The sequence below is a fragment of the Corapipo altera genome, unplaced genomic scaffold, assembly GCF_003945725.1.
Source record: "Corapipo altera isolate COAL_440 unplaced genomic scaffold, ASM394572v1 255, whole genome shotgun sequence".
In the NCBI taxonomy this organism is placed as follows: domain Eukaryota; kingdom Metazoa; phylum Chordata; class Aves; order Passeriformes; family Pipridae; genus Corapipo; species Corapipo altera.
Window position 1 is genome coordinate 1,877,017 of NW_020884929.1, and position 27,602 is coordinate 1,904,618.

The 27,602-nt window shown below is 38.5% G+C and overlaps 1 protein-coding gene and 2 long non-coding RNA genes across 3 annotated transcripts in view; 1 reads left to right on the forward strand and 2 right to left on the reverse strand.

The window, feature by feature from the left end:
- LOC113954551 overlaps positions 1-6,254 on the reverse strand; it is a 91,264-nt gene extending 85,010 nt beyond the window's left edge. The window contains exon 1 of the long non-coding RNA XR_003530264.1: positions 6,151-6,254. This is a non-coding gene — a long non-coding RNA (uncharacterized LOC113954551). The remainder of the gene's footprint in view (positions 1-6,150) is intronic.
- On the forward strand, positions 19-15,924 carry MYOZ2 (myozenin 2). The gene is made up of 6 exons (XM_027659050.1): positions 19-180; positions 735-838; positions 6,141-6,310; positions 7,902-8,031; positions 9,683-9,866; positions 15,490-15,924. Exons 2-6 carry the CDS (start codon positions 763-765, stop codon positions 15,719-15,721), a joined length of 792 nt encoding a protein of 263 aa, XP_027514851.1. The 5' UTR covers positions 19-180; positions 735-762; the 3' UTR covers positions 15,722-15,924.
- LOC113954552 lies at positions 8,808-27,602 on the reverse strand. The gene is made up of 6 exons (XR_003530265.1): positions 25,989-27,602; positions 24,491-24,688; positions 22,843-22,986; positions 15,205-15,364; positions 10,135-10,209; positions 8,808-8,906 (listed from the first exon to the last, which is right to left on the reverse strand). It is a non-coding gene; the product is annotated as an uncharacterized LOC113954552 (long non-coding RNA).

Below are 27,602 nucleotides of genomic sequence, written 5' to 3' on the forward strand. Positions count from 1 at the left end.
ATGCCAACCCCTTTGAAGAGGATCAGCCCCCAGTTTGTCTCAGTACTAGGTACCATGCAGATCCAAGCACAAGGGTACAAACCACCCAGGACCAGGCAGGTCATCCCCATGCATAACTAACTCCTGAAGCTTCAGCTAAAGCCTTGAGATCGCTTTTTATCTGCACAACCAAACAGTAGGGTAAGTGTATTGTTTCCTGAAATATTTTGACATTGTCTGTCCTGCAAACTGTCATATAAAAGACATTTATGTAACCTCTAGACTCTGCAATTTAAAAGGTGTTTGGGTTTTTTTTTTTATTTAGTCAGAAATGCACCTTTTTTAAAGATGCCAGAGTAACTTCTTTAGTTCTTCAAATTCTTACCAGATTAAGAAATCTCAAAATGTAGCATTTCTAAAATAATAAACCTAGATGTAAATTAAAACTAGTTATGAGCTTACATCTTTTAGCATAATATGTAGATGTGGGAAGGCCTAGACCACTGACACTGATTTTTGCTGGAGAATTTACGCCGTCAACTCCAAGTCCATTCCTCTGAATCTTCTGTCCATCAAAACACGTCCTAGCATCTGTCTGGAAGCAAGAGCTGCCAGTGCATTTTGCAGGGCAGTATTTCTCAGTCAGAAATACCCCACTTCCCCGCTCAGCCATTCTAGACAGGCTGTTGGAAATGAAATGGGCCCGACTGTGCGCGCGGGCTCAACAATGTAAAAATGTGTTGTTTTTTTTCCAGCAAGGAAAAATCGTATCAGCAAATCACAATGTTATCAGATTCTGCCCTGATCAAAGAGAGGAAAGAACAAGCATCAGCCATTATGGATGAAATACACAGCAATGGTATAGCACTGACCCCAGCTTCCTGCATATGCAATGTCCTCTAGCCCTCCCTAATACAGTTTTTTAATCATAGAGTTTAACTCTCTTACAGCTTTGTCTCTGGGTGTTTTGCCATAAATAATCTTGTGGGAGTATCATGCTGCCTATGGTAACTAATCCTTTTGTAGTTGCCTCTTTTCATTTGAAAGCTATTTTCAGATGAACAACTGCTGTGGAGGAATGAAGTAATCTAACAGCTGATGTACATTCTGCTGGGATACCCTTTCAGAACATTATTTGGGGTTAATAACATGACTTCATTCCATTTTAAAAGGCTATCATCTAAGAAACATACTGATCTGTACACTCTCTTTTTTTTTTTGCTCTGTTTCATTCTGCTTTTTTTTATATGACTGATAAAAAAATTTTGAAACAACTGTTTACATCTCTGTTCCTTCCTCTCAAACTCTGTCTTTGTAACTAACACATTTTACTAGCACTTGGCAAGTCTCTCTAATGTGCTGCCATCAATTAATCTTATAGGAAAGAAATTTTATTTCTCTGTTGTTTCACTGAGGAAAATGCAGACACTTTTATGAAAAGGTTGCTTGATTTTCTAAAAGAGGTTCTTAAAGTTCTGCTTCTAGTGTGACACCTTAAGAAGCAATTAACTCAGTTGGGAATACAGATCTGCTTGGCTTTCATTAGGTACGTGCTGGATGCTTTTGGAGATCCTTCTAAGCCTCCTTGTGAAGCCTTTTTTACCATCTACATAAAAGATCAATTTTCTAAAAGTGATAAGCACCCCACAAGACTCACTGGAAAAACAGGAAGCTCCATTAATATTAAGAATTTATGAAAGTTATACCACTTGCATAGGATGAAACACTGAACATTAGTTTCAAAAACCTTTCTGGTGGGCTTTTGCTCCAAAGGATCTGTGGATGGTTTCTGCACTCGCTCAGTGACCATTGTAATTGCAGGAAAAGTAGGATAAGAGACACAAGGATTTTAGAAAAAGAAGCTACAAGTTTCAGTGCCTGGTCCTACTCCTTCTGATATTTGCAGAGGGTTTTTTTCTGCAGTTTCTTAAGCAAATACCTCTTTCCTATTTCCGTTCTCCACTGAACACGCACTCAAGTCTGAAAGCCAGTCTGCCCTTCCAGATTTCATTACAACTCCATTTTTGTTGGAATTGTAAACCCAAGCACTATATGTGCCTGAAATAGGCTGTAAGCTCTTCAGGGCAAAAGGAAAAAAAAAAAAGTCTTTCATATGTTTGTTTGGAACCAGGCATTTCACATGGTAAATGTTGCTACTATTCATAGCAATACTAATAAATGCACCATACAGCCCTTGACATCATTGGTGTTATTGGATAATCTGTGCTGATGCTTAGCATTTGCCTCACATAATCTTTCCCTTCATTATTTATGTATTATCAGATTTGCTGTCAAGATTCATACACATAGTTACGACAGCTTATCCTGCAAGATATGCTGTGATACGTGACCAATGAAGGCAATACTAACCCTTTTAGTGTACATTCTATTTTTGCATCTCCTTTGGATGCCTGGGATATTTAAATTCAAAAAAAATAAAAAAAGTAAAATTCCGTGAAATGGGTGCAATAAGAGTCTGAAATTTATAACTGTACAGGTTCAGTGAAGCCAGTTAGGGAACAGAAGAATAACCAAAGCTGTAGTCACACAAAGTATAAGCTAGTTCTTTGGGAGCAAATCTGAACAAGTCTTGGGAAAATCAAGGAGATATCTGGCTTTTAAGTGGCTAAATTCAGCTCTGCTAATTTTTGACATTTTCTTTTGACCCGAATTGTTAATTCAACAAGCTTAACCTGAGATCTGGAAGGTGAACTCCTGTCTTTCTGGGCTTTACCTCGTTATTCTTAATGACAGTCCTGCACCTGGGAATTGTGTAAAAATGTAGTTTCAGCCAGGCTCACAGCCCCGTGAAACTCTTCACTGTTAACACAGCTAAACACCAACAGAAGATTCTATAATGCAAGCCTTGGAATGACACATAGTAAACTTACTTACTGCATTTGTATTTCAGCCCCTTTTTAATACAATGCTTCGAGGTAAACAGTGAATTTCCACTGCCTTGTTAAAAGATATTCGTAGCAGAAACAGCTGTTGATAAACTCCAAAATCAGCCAAGTTTTTACCAGTGTTGAGGTTACAGTCTCTGGGCAAGACTGGTGATAACTGGAAGTGCACATCTGCTGGACTGTGGGACATGACTTTGCATTTTAGAGAAGTTTGGCAAGTCACAGGATAGGAACAGGCACCAACTGTAAACCTTCTTATGGTCTCAAAGAGAGACTGCAGCACTAACTCAGTGTGTGGATACAGCCACCTGCCCAAACCCTTGGTTTTTTATTGGCAGATTTGGACTAATCATAACATTTCCAAGGCTACTTGGTAGAGGTAAACATGCATGTAAATCCATATGTTTAAGGAAGCCCTTGGAGTTCATCCCTTGAACTTCATGTCCAGTTCTAGGCTACTGCTTCAATGCATTCTTCAGTAGCTACATGAATCTTTCCTGATACAGTTAAAAAGTCTTATTTCTGACACTATGACAAACACACTAATATTCATTATTAAAATTTATGGTCAAGATTAAAGTATTTAGAAGACTGTAAACGGAAGGATTAAAGGAGTATTAAGTAGTGAATATAGGAGGAACTACACAATTAATATTTAAATATAGTCTGCTATGATTTTAAGCACAGCACAGGATGGACTAGACAGGAACAAATTAAAGAAATGAAGCTAAAAGGTTAAGACTTGGATTAAGCTATTAACTAAACTGTTAATATTATTTTACAACATCCATTTATGATGTACTCTTTGTATCATCCTCTAAATGTCCTCCTTTTCTCATTCTTCATCACCCTTTCTGCACTGACACTGAAACAATCCCTAGACACATCATAAAAGTAGACAGATGATTAGATTTTAGTTGGCAAGGAGTTCAAATGAACTTCACACTTACAATTTTGGGATGCTGCCTGGATACACAATGGTACACAACTGTGGCTTACAAAGTAGCTTGGAGCCCTCAGTTAACATTAACAAGAACAGCATGTATGTAAGGGAACAGCAAGGACCAGAATAGATAATGCCCAGCGTGTCCCAGCAGAATCCTGAGTGGCTGGGACAGAGATCTGCAATCACCTTGGCACCCCAGGCTCTGGGGGTGTACATACCACCCATTCTGTGCACAAACGAGGAATGGTGCTGAGCTGGGGGGCAAATTTCTTACTCCTCACTCATATAAAACCATCCAACAGTCCATCTTGAGAAATGTTAAAATCCAAATATGACTTGAGGTCTAAATTTCAGGCCACAGGCCAGTAACCAGTGTGGTTATCTCCCCCTCAGAGCCAAACCCCCACCACTATCTGTCACTGATAGGGCTGCATTGGGCAAGCTGAGTCATTTTCTTCCATGTTAAGAACTCTCTGTTTTGTAGTTGCCCCTTAAATAACAGGGGGTTGTCAGGATTCTTTGGGTACACTATTTTTAAAGCAGAAGTGCAGGATCCAGCTGCCAATCCAGTTAATTTGCTCTTGTTCCAGTTAAATCCATGGCAAACATTCAGTTGAAACCAGTATGAACAGAAGTGGATCCACAGTGATGCACTGCAGGGCCCACTAGCTTGTTTGATTTACTCCATGGAAAACTCCTGTCTGTACAGCTTTGGCTAAATATTTCGTATACCTGTCTCAATTGAATCTTCCTAAATGTCAGCACACCCCATTGTTTTGCCAATATAAAGTCACTAGGAGACACATGCCAGGTTGAGCACGCCATTTACTCAAAATGAAACCCTTCATTAAGCAAGATTAACTTTGGCATTAGGTACCTTTTGCAGCTAATTATTTTGTAATTTTATTTTTAAACCGGGCTTCCTGTGTGTTTACTCTGAAAGCAAGATATAGTGCCTTACATATAATTTGCTTTCATTTCATTTTAATGCATTAGAATACATGCCAAATTTCAGAATTTTAAATCCTATAGACCATAAGAATGTGTGAAGGACAGAATGTCTTATTATTAAAGAAATAACAGAATGTGACCTTGAATAAGTGGATCAAAGAAACATATTAGACCACTGATATAACCCTCAAAGCACACTGCATCTTTCCTACTTTTCTTCCTGAAGGTTATGAACTGAGAACAATTTCAACTAATAAAATTATAACTATTAAAGTAAGAGGCAATGGGAATTATTTTCTTAGAAATTCTGTTTTTACTATGTGATCCAATTATTGTTATATTTGTTAAATTCTACAACATTCTGAGCAGAAATAAATACACAGAAAATACTTTTGTCAGTGTTTAAGTTACTGCATTTTAAGGTTTAAGTTTTATCTATAGGTTGAGGACACTCAGTGAGAGTTCAGTCACTAAGCAATAACTTTGCCACCACCATCCCAATTTCCAGAACGCTACCAGGAAGACGACCAGCAGGAATTCTGACATTCAGGATTCTCTGTTTACAGTCCCAATTCATCAGCCCTTCCCCTGCTTATGCATTTTCATTTTCAAATTCCCCAGCACGTAACTAAAGACAAAGAAGGAATTTTTCCCAAGTAGTGAATCAAGTAATATCGTCCAGGAATCCAGTTGCCTCTTAGAGAGAATTAAAATATTTTAAATTAATCAACTGCTAGAAGCGTATTGTAATTCTTTGTTAGGGCTCTCATTTTACACACCTTGAGCTTTATTTTGAAAGTTAGTTTAAAAACAATTTAAAAGTGCTCTTTAATAGAGACTTTCTAACGCAAACTTTTCTTAAAAGGACAAAACATGCCCTGGATTACAAAAGCGAGCAGAATATAAAAGAATAATTGAAAACACAATGTTTATAAGCAATAAGAAACTGGTAGATATGTTTAAAAGGGAGTCTCTCTCATCTATCCAATGCAGGACACAGAAAGTTTAACTGCAGGTTTGATGTGGGAACCCCGGGGTCAGAGGGGACTTTACTCCCTGTTTCAGCAGAAGGCAGATTTTACCAGTCTGCTGTTAATGTGGTGTGTGGGACACTACAGATCTGACCTTGGGAACAGCTGAGTGCCTCTCAACCAAAGGAAATTTGGAGCTTGAGGTTTGTGATGTTCCATATTCCCCTCCACAATTCTGGAAGAAGGATTAACGTCACTAACTCCCTATGAAGCTGTGCTCTGTGTTAGCTAAGTATGCACTAACATGTTGCTGGATTTCAGGTGCAAGGGATGGAATATCAGGACTTTAAGGCAAACAGAGGTTTGTATTTACTCACTGTATTGCAGCCTCACCCACCTTAAACCTCGGGAAAAAGGTCAGCACGCCCAGAGATATCATGGTAGAGGAACTCTCAACACTCAGCAACAGAGGGGCCAGACTCTTCAAGAGACGCCAGCGGAGATCTGATAAATACACATATGAAAATTATCATTATGTAGCAAACAAGCCAAGAAATGTGAGTATTTTGTACTGACTTATTAATGAGACAACAGCCAGGCTAGCTTGGGTTCCCTTGGTGCCCGTGATACAAACATTGTGCATGATCTATTTGTAGTTTCAGGAAGAACAGAAGCAAAACCCTGTACCAGAATAAGGTTATTTGTATGTTATTGAGATCTTACAGATTACTAAAAAAAAAATAAATTTACATTTCTTTTTGTAGGGTCCAGATATTTCAAGATATTTCTCTGATCACTCAACAGAAGTTAAATTACACAAGGATAAAGTGGGATGAAGTTTGAGCTTTGATAAATCTGCCTTTTTAAAATAAATCTGCACAAAAGAAATCCCATATAAAAAAAAAATCTGAATAACTCAATTAAACACCCGAGGCTATTCCTAAACACTATTATTTAGAAGCCCATCTGAATACTGTTCCCCCAATTTCTGCCTCTATTGAGTATTAGAAGCTACACAGATAAATTCTGAGCACATCATCAATCTTGTCAGAATTCTCTGTGCACTTCCATGATTTTGCTGCCGTCTGACAGATTCGTTTCCCTCTGGTCCACTTTGTCCCACAAAAACACAGAGTACACGCGGTGTACGCTGAGTAGGACATTCCAATACATGAAAAAATGATGCCTCTGGCTCCTATTCCCTTCCCCTAAGTGCCTATTTAGCCACCACTGGTGGTGTCTTCACCATCGTTACTATTCTGCCTGCCAAAGTTAATCTTTCTAACATCCTTCAGGATGACTGGAAAACATTCTGCCTTGATCTTTTTGTTGTTGTTGTTTCAAGTTTAACAAGTATTATTTGTTTGCTTTCCTACTTCAAGAAACTCTTACTCTAAACCAGCCTATATTTAAATTGCTTTTAGCCTATGTGTCATAGCTAAAATAAGATACTGACTTCTTATGAGACTCTAATTCTATATTTAAGCAACAATGATTAAGCTTTCGGATGTTTCCTTAGAACCGATAACCCGATAGGAGGGTGGAAAATAACAGCATATCATGAGCCTCCAGAAAGTGACCTGCACTGAAATTGTTATTTCTATTACAAATAAAGGAAAAGACAATCCCAAACAAAAGCAGTTCAACAAATGCAGTGAGTTTTCAACTGATACGGGAAGAGATGCTTTGAAGAATCAGTGCTTTGAAACTCAAAGGGCTCAAACTTGCCAGATTTCTGGAACCCTCAGGGTAGCAAGAGTGGTACAGGATATTTTAACGTCAAATTAAAAGCCACAGGGGACACATTTTATGGGCCTCCCTGTCAAAACGACCACAGCGACTCTTTGCTGTGAACCACCCAACCCATACACCCAGGAGATTCTGTGGTGACTGGTGTAAGCATCACATGGGATGAACACTCTTCACAGGTTGCTTATCAATATTTAAATATCTCAAATATAGGAAAATGCTGGACAGCTCAGATGGACTGTTGCAATTTAGGAATCCTGTTGATCTAGCTCAGTTTGCCTTAGGACTGTATACCCTGGGAATCAGATCTGGGCTGTGCTCTGGAGTATCATTCCAACCTCACCAGGGAATCCCGGGTTGTTCTGCCTGTAAGTGATATTTCTTTCCCTCTGAGTGCAGCGTGGGGAGCCCATCCCGAGCGTGAGAATGGACGGCCTCGGTGTGGAAGGAATTCCCCAGCACGCCCCAATGACACCTCCCAACACCCCCGATCCCCGGAGCCCACCACACCCTGACAACATTGCCCCAGGTAATGTGGCAGTTCACAGACATTGGACATGTTTAGTTCTCATTTCATAGCAGAGAAAGGACCTTTTGATAAAACAGAATTTGTTAAGAGAAGGGGATAACTTTGAGTTATAACTATAACTAATCAGAATCTCTCACAGAAAGCTAAAGTGGTGCTCTTAGTTGCTTCTGCTCATTTGTAAAAGATCTGACATAGCCTTTGTACTACTTCTCCCTAAACTGAAAACATACCTTAATATCAAGAGAGACTGCTCCTGTATTTATTGGTCCTATAAACACTGAGAAAGAGATCCTCAGATTTAAAACCATATTAACATACTGAGTTTTCTTTGCCAAACCTTTGTTTCTAATACACAACACATTGTTCAACAGTCTGAAAGTTAGTCATTGTAGTTTAATTATCCATCAACATAAATCTGAAGTCACTAAGTTTTGTTAGAACCCTTTGGAGAGAAGTAACTTTAAAAGGGATTTGCCTCTGGCTGCATAAACTGTTCTTTTTTAAATCCTTAACTGTGGGGGTACTGTTGGCTTTATTTAAAGCAGTGAGCTACAAGAAGGCCTTATTTTGTATTCTTTAAAGAGCAGAGAAGGCTAATTTGTTTTAATTAATTTATTCAGTGATATAGCCCTTCTTCCTGTTTATGAATTATCCATGAGCAGCCCGTGGTTTTTACAAATTCATTCTTTGTTCAGAATTACTCAATGCATGTTTTGTGCAGACCTTTTCCAGTCCATGCAAACTGGGTCAGTGCTGCTCTGTCAGTGACTGCTGAGGCTCTGGGCATCCACTGGGCAAATACAATGCAAACAGAGATCATTTCCATTGCTTAGACATGATACAAATCTTCAGGCCTTTCTTCAGGCAAAAAAAGTCTGGCAAAAGGAGAAGTTATTAAACCACAAGGGGTTTTTAAGCTTATAGAAGGAAATAAAGGTACTTTAAAGACTTAGATGTAGTGGGAGGGTAAAGGATAGAACAGATCTCCCTTGTATTTCAAATTTTCATGTAATCGGTCAATCACTTGCTGGTTTTAATTCTTCAAACTGTACATTAAGGTTTGTCTTCCCCCACAACTTACTCCTGCCCTATTGTACTTGGCTTTAGAAGAAATCACACTGAATATGGAATTTTTTTATTTAGTAAAATTCTGGTCAAAGCCTGATCCTCAGATGATTATGCAGAGGGAACGACTGATTGTTCACTGTTTCAGATGATGAAAGGGACCAGAGAACCAAGTAGGCAGGACATTTTAAATCAAAGGGGAAAACTCCACTAATAATGACTGTCACCCAAAGACTGTAGAATTATCTTAGTTTTAATCAAAAGGCTGGTTTTAAAATCTTTTTGTTAATTCAGCTCGAGGACTGTGTAGCTACAATCTGTTTTCAAACAAATGCTAACAATAGAAACAAACTTTTATAAAACTCAAATGAAATTAGCCTCATATTTTGGAGCAGTTATCTAAAAGGCTACAAATTTCCCCTGCCATCTTCCTGTTTCTGTGTAGCTTCAGTCAAGTGACTTGACCCAACTGTTCATTTTTACCTGAGAAACGATGGTGTGTTAGTTCCTGGTTCCACAGGATGGTGGTAAGGAAGCAGAAAACCCCAAGTATCATTATAATGGTTTTGCCTTGGTCCCACTGCAGGATATTCTGGACCACTGAAAGAAATTCCTCCTGAGAAGTTCAACACTACTGCTGTGCCCAAGTATTATCAGTCTCCCTGGATAGAAGCCATTAGAGATGATCCAGAGCTGCTGGAAGCTTTATATCCTAAACTTTTTACACCGGAAGCAAAGCCAGAGCTGCCTGACTACAGGAGCTTTAACAGGTAATTCTGAATGCACGTTGAATTTTACAGAGCAGAGAAAACACTATGAAATAAAATGTTTCCACCAGCTGTAAAAAAACACCTCCCACCTGTGTTGGCAAGCGTATGCATGAACGTGAACACACACAGGATTACAAGTGGCAAACGAGCATTAAGGAGGAAACTTGTCTATCTCTAAGGTGTGGGCCCAAAATTAGGTTGTAGAACTAGGAGTATATGATAAATTGTTAAAAATACTGAAAGAAAGTATCAGAATCAGTGTACTCACCAGATGGGAAATATGGGCTCCAAACTCCTTTCAGTATTTCTGTTGCTCAGTTCAGTAGGTACAGGACCATAAGTGCTATCAGACAAACAAACTCTCAGTCAAAACTTTGTTTCTAAGCTGTATAATGCAAACCACTCTTTTTTTATTATTCTTTTATAATACAACTCATGTAGCTTTTTTAAGCCAATGATAGTACAATGAACTTTAACCTGCAACCAATCCCTCAAACCAAATAGTTAGCAGATTACACATTTTATTGCATTTAACAGGTTTTGTGTCTTTGATAACCTTCAGTGACAAATTACCAGATAAAACACCGCTTTACTTACTAGCAACTAGTATATTCAGGCTTTCAGTAGGACTTCTAGATACATGGACAACACTGGGATTTTAAAGTTTTAAAACAAAATCTTATTTATGTAGTTTAGTTTCTTTCATTCCGTTGACACTATTTGTATTTATTGAGGTTATGGACAAATTTTCTCTAAACAACCCCTGCTGAGTCCCAGACAGCTGAGCCAAACCAAAACCCTTCCTCAAAACTCCAGACAGCAATCTATTGAAAAGGAAAATGGCTCATGGCAATACAAACTCAGAGAAAAGCCCCACAAACATCACTTGTGTTCCTGATGTTGATGTGAGTCTCGACCATGAGTGCAAGGACTAAAACGTTACACAATTCACCATCAAAACTGGCACTGCAGACACTGCACTAATTGTGGTTTCCTAACAGCAACATACATTGCCATGCTAATAATTAAGTCTGTGTGGCACACTCTTCTCAGCATACAAAGTAGCAAACACGAGTCACTGAGCTGTGCCCCAGCTGCTAACACAGGAACAGTAACAGCACAGTTTATGGACTATAGTTATTGTAATTGAAACAGAATTGAAACGGAACAACAAACAGCCCGTGAAAAAATGCCAAAGACACATATACAGGGAGTCAGAGTCAATTCTCCCTCTCACAAGAGAGATGCTAGTCATTACTGGGAAGGACAGGACCAGACTGGGCACAGAGACTCCATTAACAGGAATATGTGTCTTGAGATAGTGTCTGATGGCTTCTTTGTGGATTTTTAGCTGTCTCTGTGGTCCCATGTTTTGTTAGTTGTCCTCTTTACAACATTAACTGTTTGGATTTCTTTCTATGGGGATTTTCTCTGTGTATGACATGGCAGAACTGTGGCTCACCACAGCCTGAATTTCTTGAACATACGTGCAATCCTGTAAGGGAAAGGTCGATATTATCCCTTGTAACTGCCATAAAAACCTGGTACATAAATCCAAATCCAAACTGTGAAATTGGTAAATACAGAACACAAACATATAAACATAATCCACCACAACTCTCCTTCTCCTGGAAAAAAAATTGACATCCAGAAGAAAATAAAAGGATGCCTGGTGGACCTAAAAAGCTGTTGCATAGAACATGTTCAGAGTTATGTTGTCTAGCAAGAAGGAGTAGATCCAAAAAGAAACTGAGAATTTGCAAAATTGAAATTCAAGATAATTGCCTCTTGGAGAGGATTTTACAGCCATGATTCAGGGTCTACACTCCTAAAAATGCACAGGAGAGTGTCTGATTACGGGACTGAAAACAGAGCACATTGGATGCCCAGCAAACCAAGAGAAATGGACTTCTCTATCTAGATCCTCAGACATCCTGTGCATCTAGGTCACAGCATCCTTGACTTCTTTAATTGCAGTCTTGGAGAGAAAGCCAATGATACTGTATTAAGCAATTACAGTGTGATATAATAGCACCACTGTGTTATCAGTGAGGGGATCTCTCCAGGTTTTCTGTCCTGCTTCATCACTCAGTGAAGTGCCATTATGTTTGTTGTGCAAAGCGCTGGCACAGTCAGCGTTAGTCAGGAGGGGGTGTGGTTAACACTAAGTGTGATGCACAGGATTCCCAAGGGAAAGGGGCCTGAGATCCCTCCTGGATCATACAGTGGCGCCTGTTAAAGTGGCACTGGGACTCTACAGGCCAGTTCAGGTTCCTTTCAGCTTTCCTTGTTACACAACAAACTGTAAAAGCAACGCAACTTTAGCAGCGAGGGAGGTCTGATGTGTTGGGACAGATGCACACATGCATGGATTAAAAGAACGGAGATTAATTCCTATTAGGATTGAAGAAGTATTTACTAGTGAAAAGATTTCTTGTCTCTTCCCAGTGTGGAAGCACCTAGTAAACAACTGTGGGAAAGCAGCATGAATCTACATTTGTTGAGGAGTTTATAAAATTAGTTAAATTAGTACCTTTATTCCATTTGCTTTCTTGGATCTGGATAAAATGTCAGAGGTAGGATTATGAGTAACATACAGAGCACTACATCTTCCTCACATAGGACAAGCAAGTCTGACTAGTTCTGCCTCTCCTACCAGATAAATTCTCACTCAGCTTTCTCAATTCCCAAAGACAACTCCTTCAAAAACACTACAGGAATCCAGTCCATCTGGACTGGGCTCTGTTTTTCTCGATTCACCGATTCTGAACTCCATTACAAAAATGCTGGGATGAGAGTCTCACAGGAATTTTGGGTGCTAACTTGAAGTGGTGTGAGATTAGTGGAAGCTGGGTGCTTAGCCAGTTCCTTAGCACCTACAAGCCTCTGTGAAATCAGCATTAGCTCTTGCACTAAGCTCCCAGGAGGCCCTGAGCATTTTGCAGGGTCAGGTTCTTTGCTCCCACGTCTCCTTCTTGCACAGAATTAACAATAAACAGAATGTTCTACGTTCCCATTTTAAAACCTGAAACTCACCTTTTTTGTAATTTTGTAATTGGAGACACCAATCTAATACAGTAAAGCATTTCATCAAGCTTTCCCAAATAATCAATTACAAGTAGGTTCTTATGTTGAGAAAATAAAATGTTCGGTAAGAAAGACCAAAGAAGAAAAAAAAAAGAAGTCCTGCTAAAACAACAGCTAAAAATAAACATGATTGTGCCTGCTATTGTTAAATCCTGCACCTACTTTTTAGGAATATGCAAAGTGAATATTAAACAATCTGGTACACTTCCTGGTGCCATTTCCTATGGCTCTGAACCAGAATTTCCACCCTTATTATGAGCAATGACTCCTGGAATTTTTTAGCCATGAGATCTAGGCTTCTGTATGATGAATCAGAGCTCAAGTGGTACAGCTGATGAGCACACAACAGAGGTCATTGCAACACCATGTTGTCAGACAAGTTATTGCTCACAAAAATATACCTAGTGCTGCTGTAAAGGAAAATTAACATCTATTAGCCAATTACTGTACTCTCCTTTATGTCAATCATATGTATCTCTGCCTATAATGCAGGAATGCACAGTTCTCTGAGGCCAGACCTTGGACAGGAACTACATGCAGGTGTTTTGCCATGGAAGATATCTGAATTTCCATAAAACACCCTCCTGTTTCTGTTGCTTACAGAAACATGCTGTATTTAAAATGCAAAAGTACTATAAGGAGGATGTTTCTGACTACAGAATTGTTTTGCATTTTATACAGCTATTATTATTTTGTTTATTTTCAGTATCCCTTTAATATGCCTATCAATGAGAATTAAATATCACAACAATGAGAATGTGTATGGTAATTAGGGCAGCAATTAAAACAATCTTTATTATCCAGTAAGATGCATATCACTACATTCACTCTGTGCCAATTACCAAGCAATTATTTTAATCAGTATCATACGGTATCCATTTGACATTGTGACCTAGAAGACAGTTTCACAAGAAAAGCTTGATACCACAGGCCCTTTGTACAAACCATTTTCTTTGACCTCAAGAGAATTTAATGTCTGGACTGGCTGCCTCTGATGCAACATCTTGTCTTACCCTGACTTGAGAAACATTTTTAGAGCTTACTCCAAAGCAGAGTTCTCTCAGTGAGTGTGCATGCCCAGAACTTTCATGATTTTTTATATCTCACAGGATTGATGCTTTGGAGTTAACACCAGCCCCTTCAACAAATGCTGCTCATACCAAAATTCAGTGAATTATCCACGTAATGACAGAGCAGTGCCATTTCCTTTGTGTCACAGATTCATTTTTATGAACTAATCTCTTATTTTTGTGTGTGTCCTAGTCAGATCTTAAAATGATTCTCTCGGTATTAATTTCTCTGGAATTCTGCTATAATACCTGGAGCCACTGGAAATATATTCCAGCAGATCTCTTGTTTTGTACCACACACAAAATCCACTAAGGCTGGTGAAGATCCATTTCAACAAAAATTCACTTTCCCATGCCACTGCATGTTTGGCTTTGCAGAAATCAGGTGCAGCTTAAAAATCTGACACTCTTAACTGGTCAGAATATATCCCAGCAAAGTCATGCAGCTGATCAAAATGCAGAGCACATATGTTTCCTTATACAAAGGAGGGTGGAAAAAGCGACAGAAAAACTCAAGTGTTTTCTTTTTCAGCCTGAAACCTGCATATATAGAATAATCATAGGAGGTTTTTGGAAATACTGTTTTAAAAGATTTGCAAAATGCACGTAACAGTCAGCTCCAGCTTAGTATTCCTCATCTTTCAGGTTTTCAGGCTTATTGCCTGAGGGAACATTCACATTTAAATAACATGAAAAATGCTGGCCAAACAGTGTTTTAGAGCTTAGTTACATAAACACTCTCTTCAGAAACAAAGCTGGTGTATCAAGTCCTCACCCATTCCCCTCCTTTCCAGAGCCTGTTGTCTTTGGCTGTCCCTTTCTGCTTCCCATTACACTCCACTGCCTCCTCACTTATATTGCTACAATTGTTTCAGCACCATGAGATGAACCAGATTGCTGAAATAATTTGGATTTTGAAGCGCTCCTTTGTTCCGAAGGGTCTTTGTTTAACCCAGATCCCATAAGTGATCCAAGTTTATAGCACAACCCACATACATTCTAACTGGTACAACAATATGGTGCTGAAATACAGCGCAGTGGGAGGAACAAGCAACTGGGGAGAGGAGAAAATGGGGTGAGAACTTCCTGAACTAATTACTTGCTAGAGAGAATGTGTCGAGCTACGTTTTCAGACTTATCAACTTATCACCAGCAAAATAAGTTTAGTAACTGTGACTCACCAATGACAAGGTTTTCTTGCCACATCTTTTTTCTCTCGGCTCTTCCACCCATTTGAATTTTAAAGAAGGCTGAAGGCTCTATCTAAGGGAAAATAAATCAGATCTTAAAGAGAATTTCCCAGAAAAACAATCAGAATACTTTTCCCAAAAGTTTGAAAATCTAAACAAGAAATGGGACCAAATCTGTATCATTAAAATAGCTTCTGTTCTTTTCAGCTCCTGTGAGGAAAACAAAACAGGTATCTTTAAATTCACATTTTACTTTTATTTCTCTAAAATCTACAGAGTTGCCACTCCCTTTGGTGGTTTTGAGAGAGCATCCAAGCTGGTTAAATTCAAGGTACCAGATTATAACCTACTGATGCTAAACGACCCCAGGTTCATGATCCTTGCAAACCCTCTCGCTGCCAGAAGATCCTTCAACAGGACTCCCAAAGGATGGACGTCCGAGAACATCCCTGTCGTGTTCATCCAGCCCGCGGAGTCCAACCCCGTTCCAGAAACAGAGGACCTGTGAGAGAGCCTGCATTCGACACCCTACAAAATGCTGGAAGCTGCACATCCATGTATTTTTGGTCCAAATATTACTGAAGGCTACTGACAAATTTTTTCCCTTGGCAGCTGGAGTATAAGCAATAATGTCTGATGCAGTGTCTCTTTTCTGGCACCAAGCTTCAGCTGTAAACACGATATAAATAAAGTCATTTGGAAAATATGACAGCCATGTTTTCTGTTTGTGTTTACATGTTCTTCTTTTACTTCCTAAAATCTTTGCTTGTAACTTAAGAACAAGTGCACTAAGGAAAAAAAAAAAAAGTGGCATGGCACTACTCTCAAGGGACTTGATAGGTCTGGTGATTTTGGTAAAACAATCAAGCAATGCCACAACTCTGCACTCAATGCACCCCAAGTCCCACCTGCTCAAGATAAGCTCTGACAAATCAGCCTTATTTCCCACCCCTGCTTTTGGCCAGAGTTAAGAATTGTGTTGTTAGTTCAGCAAATTCAGGGCATTTTCCTCCTTTGTGATCTTACTCAGCTTTTATGACGGCCATCAATACCTGTGTCACCTGGATTTGTTTACTGAAAATGCAGTGAATGTGGCAATGACAAGGATCACGTAGCGCTATGAAAAAGTACAGAGGTATTTCCTGGATGCCTTCAACATTTGTATTAATCAGAACTGAAAAGCCCAGCAATGACTGCTTCTGTCAGACATATCAGAATAGTATCACCACAAATGCTTTTATTCCTAGAAAGAAATTTCATTTTCCCCTGCAGCCACAGTGTATACTGGGACTTAAGAGCATGAGGGATTTCTTGCTCTTGATACAATGGCAAGTTGTGATGTTTTATAAATAAGAGTATATATGTTTTTCAAATGTGATTTTGAGGGAGGTAGTTGGCAAAGGAAATTCTGCCATCTATTTTCTTTAATTTGCTTTGTCACACAAAGTGCACAAACAAATGTACAGGTCCTGAACAAATTTGTGAAACTAAAGGAAAAATAAAATCAGTCTCATTGACTGAGAATGCTTTCCTAGCAAGGGATTAGTTTGGGGACCTTAACTGTGCTTGGTGTACAGTTATATGGACAATTGCAAAAATATGAATTCTTCAGGGATAAAAACCAAAACTTGTGAGGAGCAATGCAAACTTTAGTTTCCTATTTGTCCATGGATCCAGTGGCTAAACTCCTGACCCGTGCCTGGGAAGTGTTTGGGAGAACATAATTGGCAGAAGGAGGGCTGGGCAATGTGCTAAGCATTCAGCAGCAGGGATCCAAGTGCCAGTGTCCAGGAATGTTCCCTGGCTGCATCAGCCTCGATGTTCCCTCATTGTGAAAGTCCCACTGCAATAAACAAATCTCTGTGCCAAAAACCAACTCCTTTTTCACCAAGGAAGGGCTGTTGGTAAGGCTGGAAATTTTCAGAGATTCTCTATTCACTTCAGTAGGGTTTAGCACCTGCAATTCTTTTGTCAGATAATTTCATATAGCACTTGAAATGTATCCTATAGCTAGAGGAAAGCCTAGTTTTGGGTAACTGGTGACAACTTCAGAGATCAATATTTGTACTAATTTTTGTAGACAAAGAGATGGCTCTGAAGTGAGAGGATAAAGGTTTCTTTAGTTACAGGTCTGGAAAGATCTACAAATACATACTTCTAAATTTTCAGTGGTGCTTCTAATGGCTTCTTTTAGGTGTAACAAATACAGCTGCAAGGACAGATGGAATGGAAAAACACACAGGCAACAGCTTTACACAAACACAAACAATCACAAGTAGATAAGTAGTTCAGAAAATGTGCTTATAACTTCACATACATTTTATCACAAGACACTCATATTTGCTTCCAAAAGAGAAAGGCACTGAAGACTATGATGAAAAGGCAGAAATATGGTGAGAATAAGTATACAGTTTAAAATATCTAGAAGTCTTTGTTCCCAAAGGGGTTTTTGCCCCATTTTTATTGACATTAAGGTAATTGCAGCAGTATAAGGGGAACTCAAAAATTCTTTAAGTGTTTTCACTAAAAATGTGGTGACTTGAGGAAATAGATCTGCTGTTTCCCAGTCTATATAAAATACCCCCTGATCACAGTATGTCAAAAAGAAATAAGAGATGTATAATTCTAAAAAGTTCCATGAACATAAGGGTTTTTTAAAACAGATGCACCTTAAACCTCTTCTGATGTGAAAAGTCAGGGTTCATGGCCTGGACTGTCTGCACTGGAGATTAAATTTTTTTAACTACGTGCTCCCTTCTTAGAAATCTTAAATATGTCAGCGTGTCTTGGCTGCTTTCCCTCCTGCATAATCCATGCAACTGGCAATTGTGGAAATAAACTACAATTCTATTGTCTCAAAGTATCCCTGTGTTTAAACTAATGCAATGCACATTGTCTCTATCAGAAGCAGGAAAAACACATTGGAGACAGAATTCTGATCCCAGTGGAACCAAACAAAGGTTTCAGCACCGACCTCTGTGCAGGCAGAGGTTGTATTATTTCATCTCCAATGTGTATTTGTAATCAAAGTTATGCCATTGCCAAGGCTGCTATGTGTTCAGCATCAGAATGGATATGTTGGATTATAGAGCCAGGCCTAACTACATATATAGTTCATTTTGCACTATATATAGGGTGAAGTGCAAACAACCCCAATAATGCCTTAGAGCATAAACCCCCATATATGTTAGATTAGAATTTCCCATTGTGGGGTCCATAAACTATAAGCAGTCTAGAAAGAAACACCAGAAGATCCCCACAGGGCTGACAAGTCACGTAGTGCTGGCCCCTTCATTATTCCCAGAGGCTACATACTGTTCAGAAACAAATAAAAAGTGATCTAAATGATTTATAAATAGGATGTTTGCCACAGAGCTGTTATGTAACTGGGTGTTAGGATATAGATGATCAAAAATAGTTACAAATTGCAGTCAGCATACCGATACAGTTTAAAAAACAAAAATTGCACATAAAATACTCTTATTAAAAGGAAATTAAAAAGCGATTGAAAGGGTAAAATCCTTTCAAGGAGTTAATATGTTATTTTAAACAGCCTGCAGGTGAAGTGTTCAGAGTAAGTAAAAACCAGTATAGAGCTCTAGCCTTTCTCTCCAAAAAAAAAAAAGTTACCAGGGTTTAAGAGTAGAAAGAAAAAAATCACTGCAAGGACACAGCAATTAAACTATCCCAAAACAAATAAAGGAAGTTATGACAGAGGTCTCCACAAATGGTATGGAAAAGATGAGGAGGGAACAATAACACAGGAACAAGCTGACTCTTAATAAAATGGTAAGGAACCCATTGTAAAATTAACGGAATAAATATTTTTCAAGGAAGGCCTAGTTGTGGGATCTGGTCCTATAGGATGCAGTGGGTCAAAAACCACGAATAACTTCAAAACAGGAATAAACAAATTTACAGTGGTAACTATGCCCAATATGGATAATGGCCACTATGTGATGTGGATCTGGAAACCAGAAAGTTATGTGAGGAAGATCACCATTTCTTTCTATAAATACCTTCTACCTGGCACTGTCAAAGGTTGATGAAAGAAGGATTTGGCAGCTCTATGAAATCTGTTCTGTCTGTCTTCCAAAAACCATGTGTCAATTCTAGCATGTGCTGCTAGTACCAATGTTTACTAATTTACACCAAGATATCCATTGTGGGAGCAGTCAGAGGAAAACCAGTTTCCACAGGGGAATGGGAATGCTTCAAGGTAAGCTGGAACCAGAGAGAGTCAGGGTTAACAAACCCTGGGCGCTGCAGGGAACACAAACCCCGAGCTCAGCTCCGCCTTTGGCAAGACTCCTGATCCTATGCAGGGACCTCACCCCCCTGCATCCACACTCACCATGTTCCACGTTCCTGGAATGCACCAGCTCCCAGTATCCCAAAGGGATTTTTCAGTAAGTTATGGTTTTTCATACAGAGTTTAATACAAAGCAATAAAAGAGAAAGTTTCACTTTACTGAATAGAAAACAAGAAGAGTCTTGGGAGAAAAGAGTCTGAAAGACACAAGCTCAGTACCAGGCTCCATCACAGACTGGTTTAGGGCATAACATATAAAAGTTGATCCTCAGTTTTACCACTAATAAAATAGAAATACTAATGCAGGCTGCAGAAAGGGGTTTTTTATTGTTTGTCTGTGTTGGATTTTGTTGTTGTTGTTTTGTTTTGTTTTTTTGCTTTTTTAATTTTAAAGAAGAAATCTCATGGTAAAAATAAAGAAAGTTAAAAAATAGGTTTACACAAGTACATACATAATATTCCAGGTTATGATTTATAATGAATAAAAGAAGCATTACTAGTAGAATAACATTCTACTTTCATTTTGGTTGAAATAGTGGATTTCATTCTACAGCAGGAAGATTCTATCTGATAAAAGTATCACCAAATTAGTATTTGACTTTTTAAAATACAGATATAACTTTAGCTATTAAAAAGTCCAAGTAACTTCTTTTTTACCGTTATTTTTGGCCAAGACTATAAACTAAATCCAAGAATAATTTACAAACCTTTTGTTTTCAGATGGAAATTGGATTTCCTGAGAACAGACTATTCATCCAAAATACCTGGCCCAGAATTTGCAATACTTCCCTACTTCACAAAGACACTGTGAGACAAAATTAAATAACACTTGCAAGAGGGGGAGGATTTATAAATCACTGCAAGAGTGAAAATAAGCCTCAGTGTTGTGAGCCAACTATTCTTTCAAAAGCAAATGGAGATTAAAATATTCGCCGGTGTTTGTACAAAGAACAGCTTGAACTTTGCCAGTTCAGAGCTGGCTGTGCTCATTAACACAGGAATGCCCTCAGGCTGCTTTGTGGGGAAGGTGTAACTCGGGACTGGATTGCCCTGGAGTTCTGAAGGACATCTGGACAGCCAGCATCCGAATAAATAAATAAATAAATAAAAGCTTCAAATCTTGAGGAGCTCTTGGGTGACAGGAGGCCAACAATCCCCCCGGTGGGAAGGCTGGCAGTCATGCAGCAGTCTAGAGCATATCATTGGACTTCCTTTTCCTTTGGAAAGTTTCTCTGCACAGCCAAGTTACTCAGTGTAGGCAAACACTGCCTTGAAACAGTAGTTACTGCAGTCATTACGCTCAAGATTACTGAAAGATGACTATGCAAGATGACTACAAATGATTATAAACAAACATTTGAGGCATGACAGGCTCTTCCTAGGCTGGCCTACTGTACGTCAAGAAGCCAAGTAAGGCTCGATTCTGGCAGCAAATTCCAGCATTATGTCATTCCTCAAGTCCTTAATGAGAACATTTTGACTATTTGCTGGCAAGGACAAAAATAAGAACACGCTGTTCAAATAGGAAGGAAAAGAGCAAGCTGAGCAGCTACAAAAAGCACTACTGAACTAAAAGGCAAGTGCTTATTTTCTAGCTGGGTTGTGCAGCGATACAAATACATCTCATTAATGTATCAGTGCTGAAAAGAAACTGATACTACACACAGTTCAAAGTGAAGAGTCTCCACATATTTAACAACGTTACTTTATTATTCTTTCAGATATGGGTTATAAAATAGGCAGAGAGAAGGGAAAGTGTGGAAATGGGAAGCATCGGAGGGAAAGAAGCTGTAAAGCAGATCTGTAGCTCTAGGGGTCCATGAGACAAAGAGAGTGCCATTCTATAATGTTTGTCTTGTACATGACATTTTCTCTTAGCAGTGTTTAGAGGCTTCAACAGTTAAAAAACTTACTCTAATTTTCACTCTAAATTTTTTCATACCCAGCTTAGAAAAATTTCTTAATATAACTTTTTTTTTTTTTATAAAAACAAGCTTCCTTTCCTATCACATTTGCTTCAACTAGCATATTCAAGGACTGTAAGGTCTTATACACTTCAGTTGTCTAAACTAATCAATTCAAGTCCTTTTAGTCTCTTGTCCTCTCTTTTAGTAAGGATTTAAAATTTTTTGTTTTTACAATTCTCCTAAGTTAAATTTCTTGCACGTGGATTTCCAGACCTGTTCTCAGTTTTAAAGTCTCACCAGCCACACGTGCTATTAGCACTGCTTCATCTGTGCAAGAAATGCAAGGCTGAATTTACATGGGACTGAATTCACATTTTCCACAGCAGCATCGAATCAGTGACTCACAGACACTCTGTGCTTGGCTTATACACCCAGTTCTTTGAAATTCTCTCATCTTTCATCTGACAAGCTCTGAGCTTGGCTAAGCCTTTCCTATTAGGCCCTAACATATGACTTTGTGCTTGGTGTTACTCTAACATATCCCATTTTACTTCTCCATTCCTCAAGGTCATCCAATTATTCCGGTCCGACGTCACCCTACAGGGAGTGTTTCCCAACTTTGTGATGTCAACAAAGTTCATGACCAAGTTCTAGTTTTTGTGCCAAGATCACTAATGAAGACATCAACAATACCAGTTTGAGTATCAATTACTGGACAGAGGTCCAACACCATCCCCCTGCCATTCAGCAGAACATGTTGCCACCTTTTCCTCTGGGCTGCTTCTTCGCCTATCTGACTCTTACCTTAAAAATTCCCCTTTTCTCCAGTTTAACAAATTTGTTTCTCTAGAAAAGCAGTTATGGTATCATAGAAAGAAAACAGGCAAGTCTGGCATGATCTGTCTGTGACAAAATAACGTTTTATCCTATTTACTTCCACATTCTGGTTTTTTTTCTAAGAAGCCACCACGTTTTTGGATTACTTTTGTACCGACTACAGTCATATATATCAGATTTACACCTGTAAAGTAACTTATTCATTTGCAAATTAAAACAGCCTCTGTGAATAGAAGTGGGGTTAAACATTTTTATATTACACCATAGACTATGAGCAGTGAGAACACCAAAACACTTAACAAAGCAATTGCCTTTTTTTTGGTCAGCCTATTCTATACCACAATCCTGTTAAATTTTATTTAGTTATAGACTGAGGAGCATGAGGTGTGGACTGAACTCATGCATTTTAAAACAAACAATGTTCAGTTTCTCACATGGGACAAAATAAGTTTTTTAAATTCTTGCTATTTTTTTCTGCATTCTATTATCTGAAGTATTTATTTTTGACTTCTATGAGACAGAGTATATGTTATGTACTGCTACCCACTCCATTACTTCTAATTTTATACTCACTAAATATTGCTCTTTTGTCTTCATTTTACTTCAGGTTGGATTTCACCTGGAAACCTCAACTTAGCCACAGAAGTTGTCTGTGTGAATCCAAACCTCTCTGTCTTCCTTTTCTTTTTCTGTTGCAGACATCCACTGGCTTACATCCTAAGAGGAAGCAATAAATGAGACCTGGAAACTTGAAAGGATTGTCCAAGACTGATGCAATACAAACAAAGATCAACATAAAAACTTTATTTATTCAAGAGCACCCAGATGAGGACACAATTTCAAACAAGTGTCTCATAAATACACAGCATGCATAGAATTTCCTTATACTTCTACTGTTCCAGAAACTAACTTTAAAAACAGGACAGCCTAAAATAGGAAGGGATTTCAGTTGCATTGTTGTTCCACAGAAGTAGATTATTGGACTGGAAATTGGATTATCCAAGAGGAAAAATATTCATTTGCAAGACTTACGCAACCCCCACCCTTTTCCTTGTTCCTAAAGAATGAACATAGTCAGGCACACAGAGACCTTGCTCCAGGCCCATTATCATCAAAAAGTCTGCAGAAGAATGCAAACCAATGTTTCTTTTTCTCAGGGTGAAATTCTAGATGATCTCAATGAGATTGCTTTTGCCACCCCATTGAACATTTCAGCATTTGAAAACTGCCGTGAAAAAATGTATAGTCAGGCTAATGCACAATAAGAGCAAGATATATTGTGTTCATTCCTGCACCTACTGGAAGAAAACTTTTAAAATGGTGGTTTTGCTCTATGAAAGTGTGTCTACAGCTGACTGAGAGGGGAAGGAGGGAGAAGAAACTTGAACAGAAATGATGGGAAGTTTTTTTTATAACCTAGCTAAAATAAACCAAACACTTAACACTCTCATTGCTTCTAAAACTTCACTTGGAGCTCTTGAGATGAAACAAAACCCAGTGATTCTTTTTTCAGACAGGATCAATCTTCTCCTTCTTTCATTCATGCCTCCTTATGTCCCCAATTTACATGCACAAATTTTAGACTCTATACAGGATGTGGGAATGAGATCAATCAGATGACTAAGCTTCATGTGACTGCTTGCTACAGTCGACATGAGGAAAACACTGCTAGAGTTTGTTCAAAAGGAAAGGTTGTGGGTATAGGTCCTCAGGGTAGGGGAGGCTTGAGCACTGGAATATAGTCAGGTAAAGTTACCCATGAAAAAATGTGTCCTCACTTAGCTTACTGAAAGCTGAATACATATTTTTCACTTCTGTTCTTGTTTTGGATCTTTTCGTGGCAATACAGCTGAGTACATGACCTAGAGAACTTGGACTAAAATGTTGTTAGGGCTTCCCTACAGCCTCCCTAGCAAATGCACATGATTCTTTTATGCCACAAGCAATAAATACTATTTACTTTTTCTCTGGTTCTTTTACTCCTTTACGGCTCTCCTTCCTGCCAATGTGTTTTCCTCATTATGGGTAACTCTTGCAGCATGATGCAGAGCACTGTGTCCTTTTCACTCAAGGAAAAAGACAAGTAACTACAAGAACATCTTGGAATTCGAAGGGCTTTTTTTTTTCTCCTCTCAGGGTAGAAAAGTTTAAACATATGATCTGACAATACCCCAAAGGCTCAGAGAACGTGGAAAATCACGTACTCTTAAGTAACCCTTACCTTACTTAATGGAACTTTATCCTGCTACAGCCTGTGCACAAAAGGCCCAGATTCCCTGCTATCTTTCAAATTACATCTTCTTCTAGAAGAATGATTTTCTTTATCCTCTTTTCTTCTGAGAAGAGTAGCACAGCCTCAAACACTTTCTTCAGAGCTCAGTAATCACTTCACAGAAAACATGACGGCAGATCTCAGCCACTGGAATTAAACATGCATCTCAATTTAAATGGCAGTGTCTCCCAAGTATCTTAAAGTCAATGTTAAATGGTACTTGATCACAGAACATTGTTTATGATAGGCCAATAAAACAGACTGAACCACAGTAGGCAGTATAATGTGTAGTGCTGAATTAAATGCAGTGAAAAGACTCTAAAAAAAGAGATGTAACTAATAAACCACACCTTAAATTCTGCAATAGCTTGTGGAATTTTCTACCTCAGACCCTACATGTAATTTGCTAATTTACTTTTTGCAAAATCCCTCAGTAAGTACAGACACAGTTTCTGCTAAGAATACCAATTTGATTTCATAAGATCAACAGCTCATAAGGAGAAAGAAAGATCCATGCAGAAGAATAAGAGTAACAATGACAAAATCAACTACTCAGTACAACATTACTTATTTCTTAAAATAATCCTCAAAATTTAGCCTTTTATCCCTTCAATCTGAGAAGATTTGAAGAAGACATAATTTTTGTGTTAAACATTTGAAGATGAAGAGGATAGCAGTTGGTTGAAAAGGTTGTTGTAAACACATCCTAAGCACTAAGAAGAAATAGGAAAGAAATTAGAGAACAGGTGTTCCAGTACCACTACAGGTATGAAAATGTTCATAGAAACACTGTGGACAATAAAATGATTTCAGAGGAAGGAATCAGAATTTATCTACAGATCAGCCTGTGGCAACAGCAGTATAGATGGCACTGGAAGAGCAAAACTGTAACACAAAAATAAACCCTTATGTGTGCAGCTGTGAAACACAGATCTGCAGCTCATTCACCGATGAGAATGATGCACAATGCCTGCATGTTTGACAAAACCTATTTAATGTGATTACTTTTAAACCTTTTGATGTCTCCTACCCATGTTAAGATTTTTCTTTAGGCATGTAACTATCCAATAAGTATGTTTTAACCTGGATTGGACATGTGCAAAACCCCACTGCCCTGGATGTGCTAAAGGATCTGGATATGGTGTGCCTCCATTCTCTTCCAGCTCCATGTTTCATGTCATACCCCAAACCCACCACCCTCAACCCCTCTCCTCCAAATTTAACACCTTTCCAACCCTCAACTCTCCAGTTTAACAATCTATCTCATTAATATTACCAAAGTTTGCATAAACATCCATGCTAAACCCACATAAACATTCTTCTGCCCCCCTGCATCATGCCCAGCACATATCCTGTACTGACACAAACTGCAACAGGAAATCATCTGCCCTTGTAGCATTGTTTTGTTCTTGCACCATTTATTCTAATTTTAAAATTCTTCTGTTACCTCATTTAGGGCTTCCTGTGCTGCACCTGTGTCATTCTCTGTCTGAACTGTGTGGAAGACTCTGTTAAGATTCACTCCTAGGGTATCTTAAAATATACCATAATTAAAGCTCACAGACTACACTTACTCCGAGAAAAAAAGGAACAGAAGAAACCAATATAAATCCTAAGGGACTTCTAAAAGATTAGTGGTGAAGAACAAATCCCTGCTGAAGAAAGGGCAGAGGCAAACAAGAAAGCAGGGTTCAGGGAGAAGCAAAAATATCAAAATGAGGTCATAATCAGAACGAGGTCATAATCCCACTTTGGGATACACAGATGCCTTCGCTTGACTGGCTTTGCAAAGAAGTAATGCAGGGATAAAGGACTGAACTGATACTAAACAAAACAATAAGCAATGTCTTATATAAATATACAAAACAAGATGCACTGACAAAAAACTAGATTTTTGATAGTAATGTTAATATATCGACTGTTAACTTGGTTTTACCTTAAATTTTCTAGTGAGAATTAGGAATTCGAGCACTTATCAATAAACAGCTTAGAAAGAACTACAAAAAACCCCTAAAAGTGCTCATTGTGCCAATATATCGTATGAGTCTTAGAGCAGTGAGAGAACAAGAGATTCAATTCCCTTCAAAAATCGCAAAGTCCAGGAAAATTTTAAGAAAACAGGAAATATGGTATCTGTTAAAAATTAAGAAGTATATATATGTTACTGGCCACCACATCTGAAAGGCTCAAGAAAAAAAAAAAGTCATACAAGTCCTGAATGAAGTAACTCCAACTTGTGAGTATGACTACACAGATCACTGAAAAACATGGCCATATATATATATATGCATATATATATACACAAGACAAAATCTACAAAATGTAATAGAAATGTCCCCCATTTGGGGTTTTTTTGAAGTAAAAAGTTGGCCATTTGATGAAAAATGTTGGAGCGTGAAACTGAGAAAACTGCCTTTGCAAGTGGGCTTTTTACATTACCACTATGACAGGAGAAACAGTAGCCAAAATAATCTGATCAAAATGTATCAATTTGTAACAGAAATGGATACAAGAACAACCGAGGTGTAGCATTTCTATAAGGCAGTGAACTAAATTGATGCAGTGCCTTATGTTCCACACAGCCACTTTTGCAATGTGGATGACCTAAAGCAGATGCAGGAAGGGAACTTTACAGGGAAATTATTGAATGCACTATTGCAGAAGATATTATTGGAAAACTAAACATGCTGTTATACACAGAAGTACATTTCCAATCCTGGAAAACTACAAAAAAGGCAGTTGGAAGAGCGAGAATACAAGAAGTTGTATCCAGCAGCCCGTGCCAAGGACTGATGTTGGGTGTGGTAACACTTAAAATCTCATTGCTAGTCTAGAAATGAAACATGTTAATGAAATCTCCATGTTTGTCCAGGAAGATGGTCATAATAGTGAAATACAGAAGGTACTTGAGCGACCAGAAACATGAGCGTTCACGAATACGGAATTCCTTTCGCAAATAACAAAAGGAAACACCCCTCCCTCGCCAAAATAATAGACCAGATAAAAATCATAGGGAACATGACTTTGGGGTAGTGACCCTCGGGCAGGTGATATATATAAC

Coding starts and splice junctions, on each gene's coding strand:
- MYOZ2 (XM_027659050.1), top strand. CDS start 763: ATGTTATCAGATTCTGCCCTGATCAAAGAGAGGAAAGAACAAGCATCA. Junction 839..6,140: donor GGATGAAATACACAGCAATG/GTATAGCACTGA, acceptor ACTGTATTGCAG/CCTCACCCACCTTAAACCTC. Junction 6,311..7,901: donor TAGCAAACAAGCCAAGAAAT/GTGAGTATTTTG, acceptor CTCTGAGTGCAG/CGTGGGGAGCCCATCCCGAG.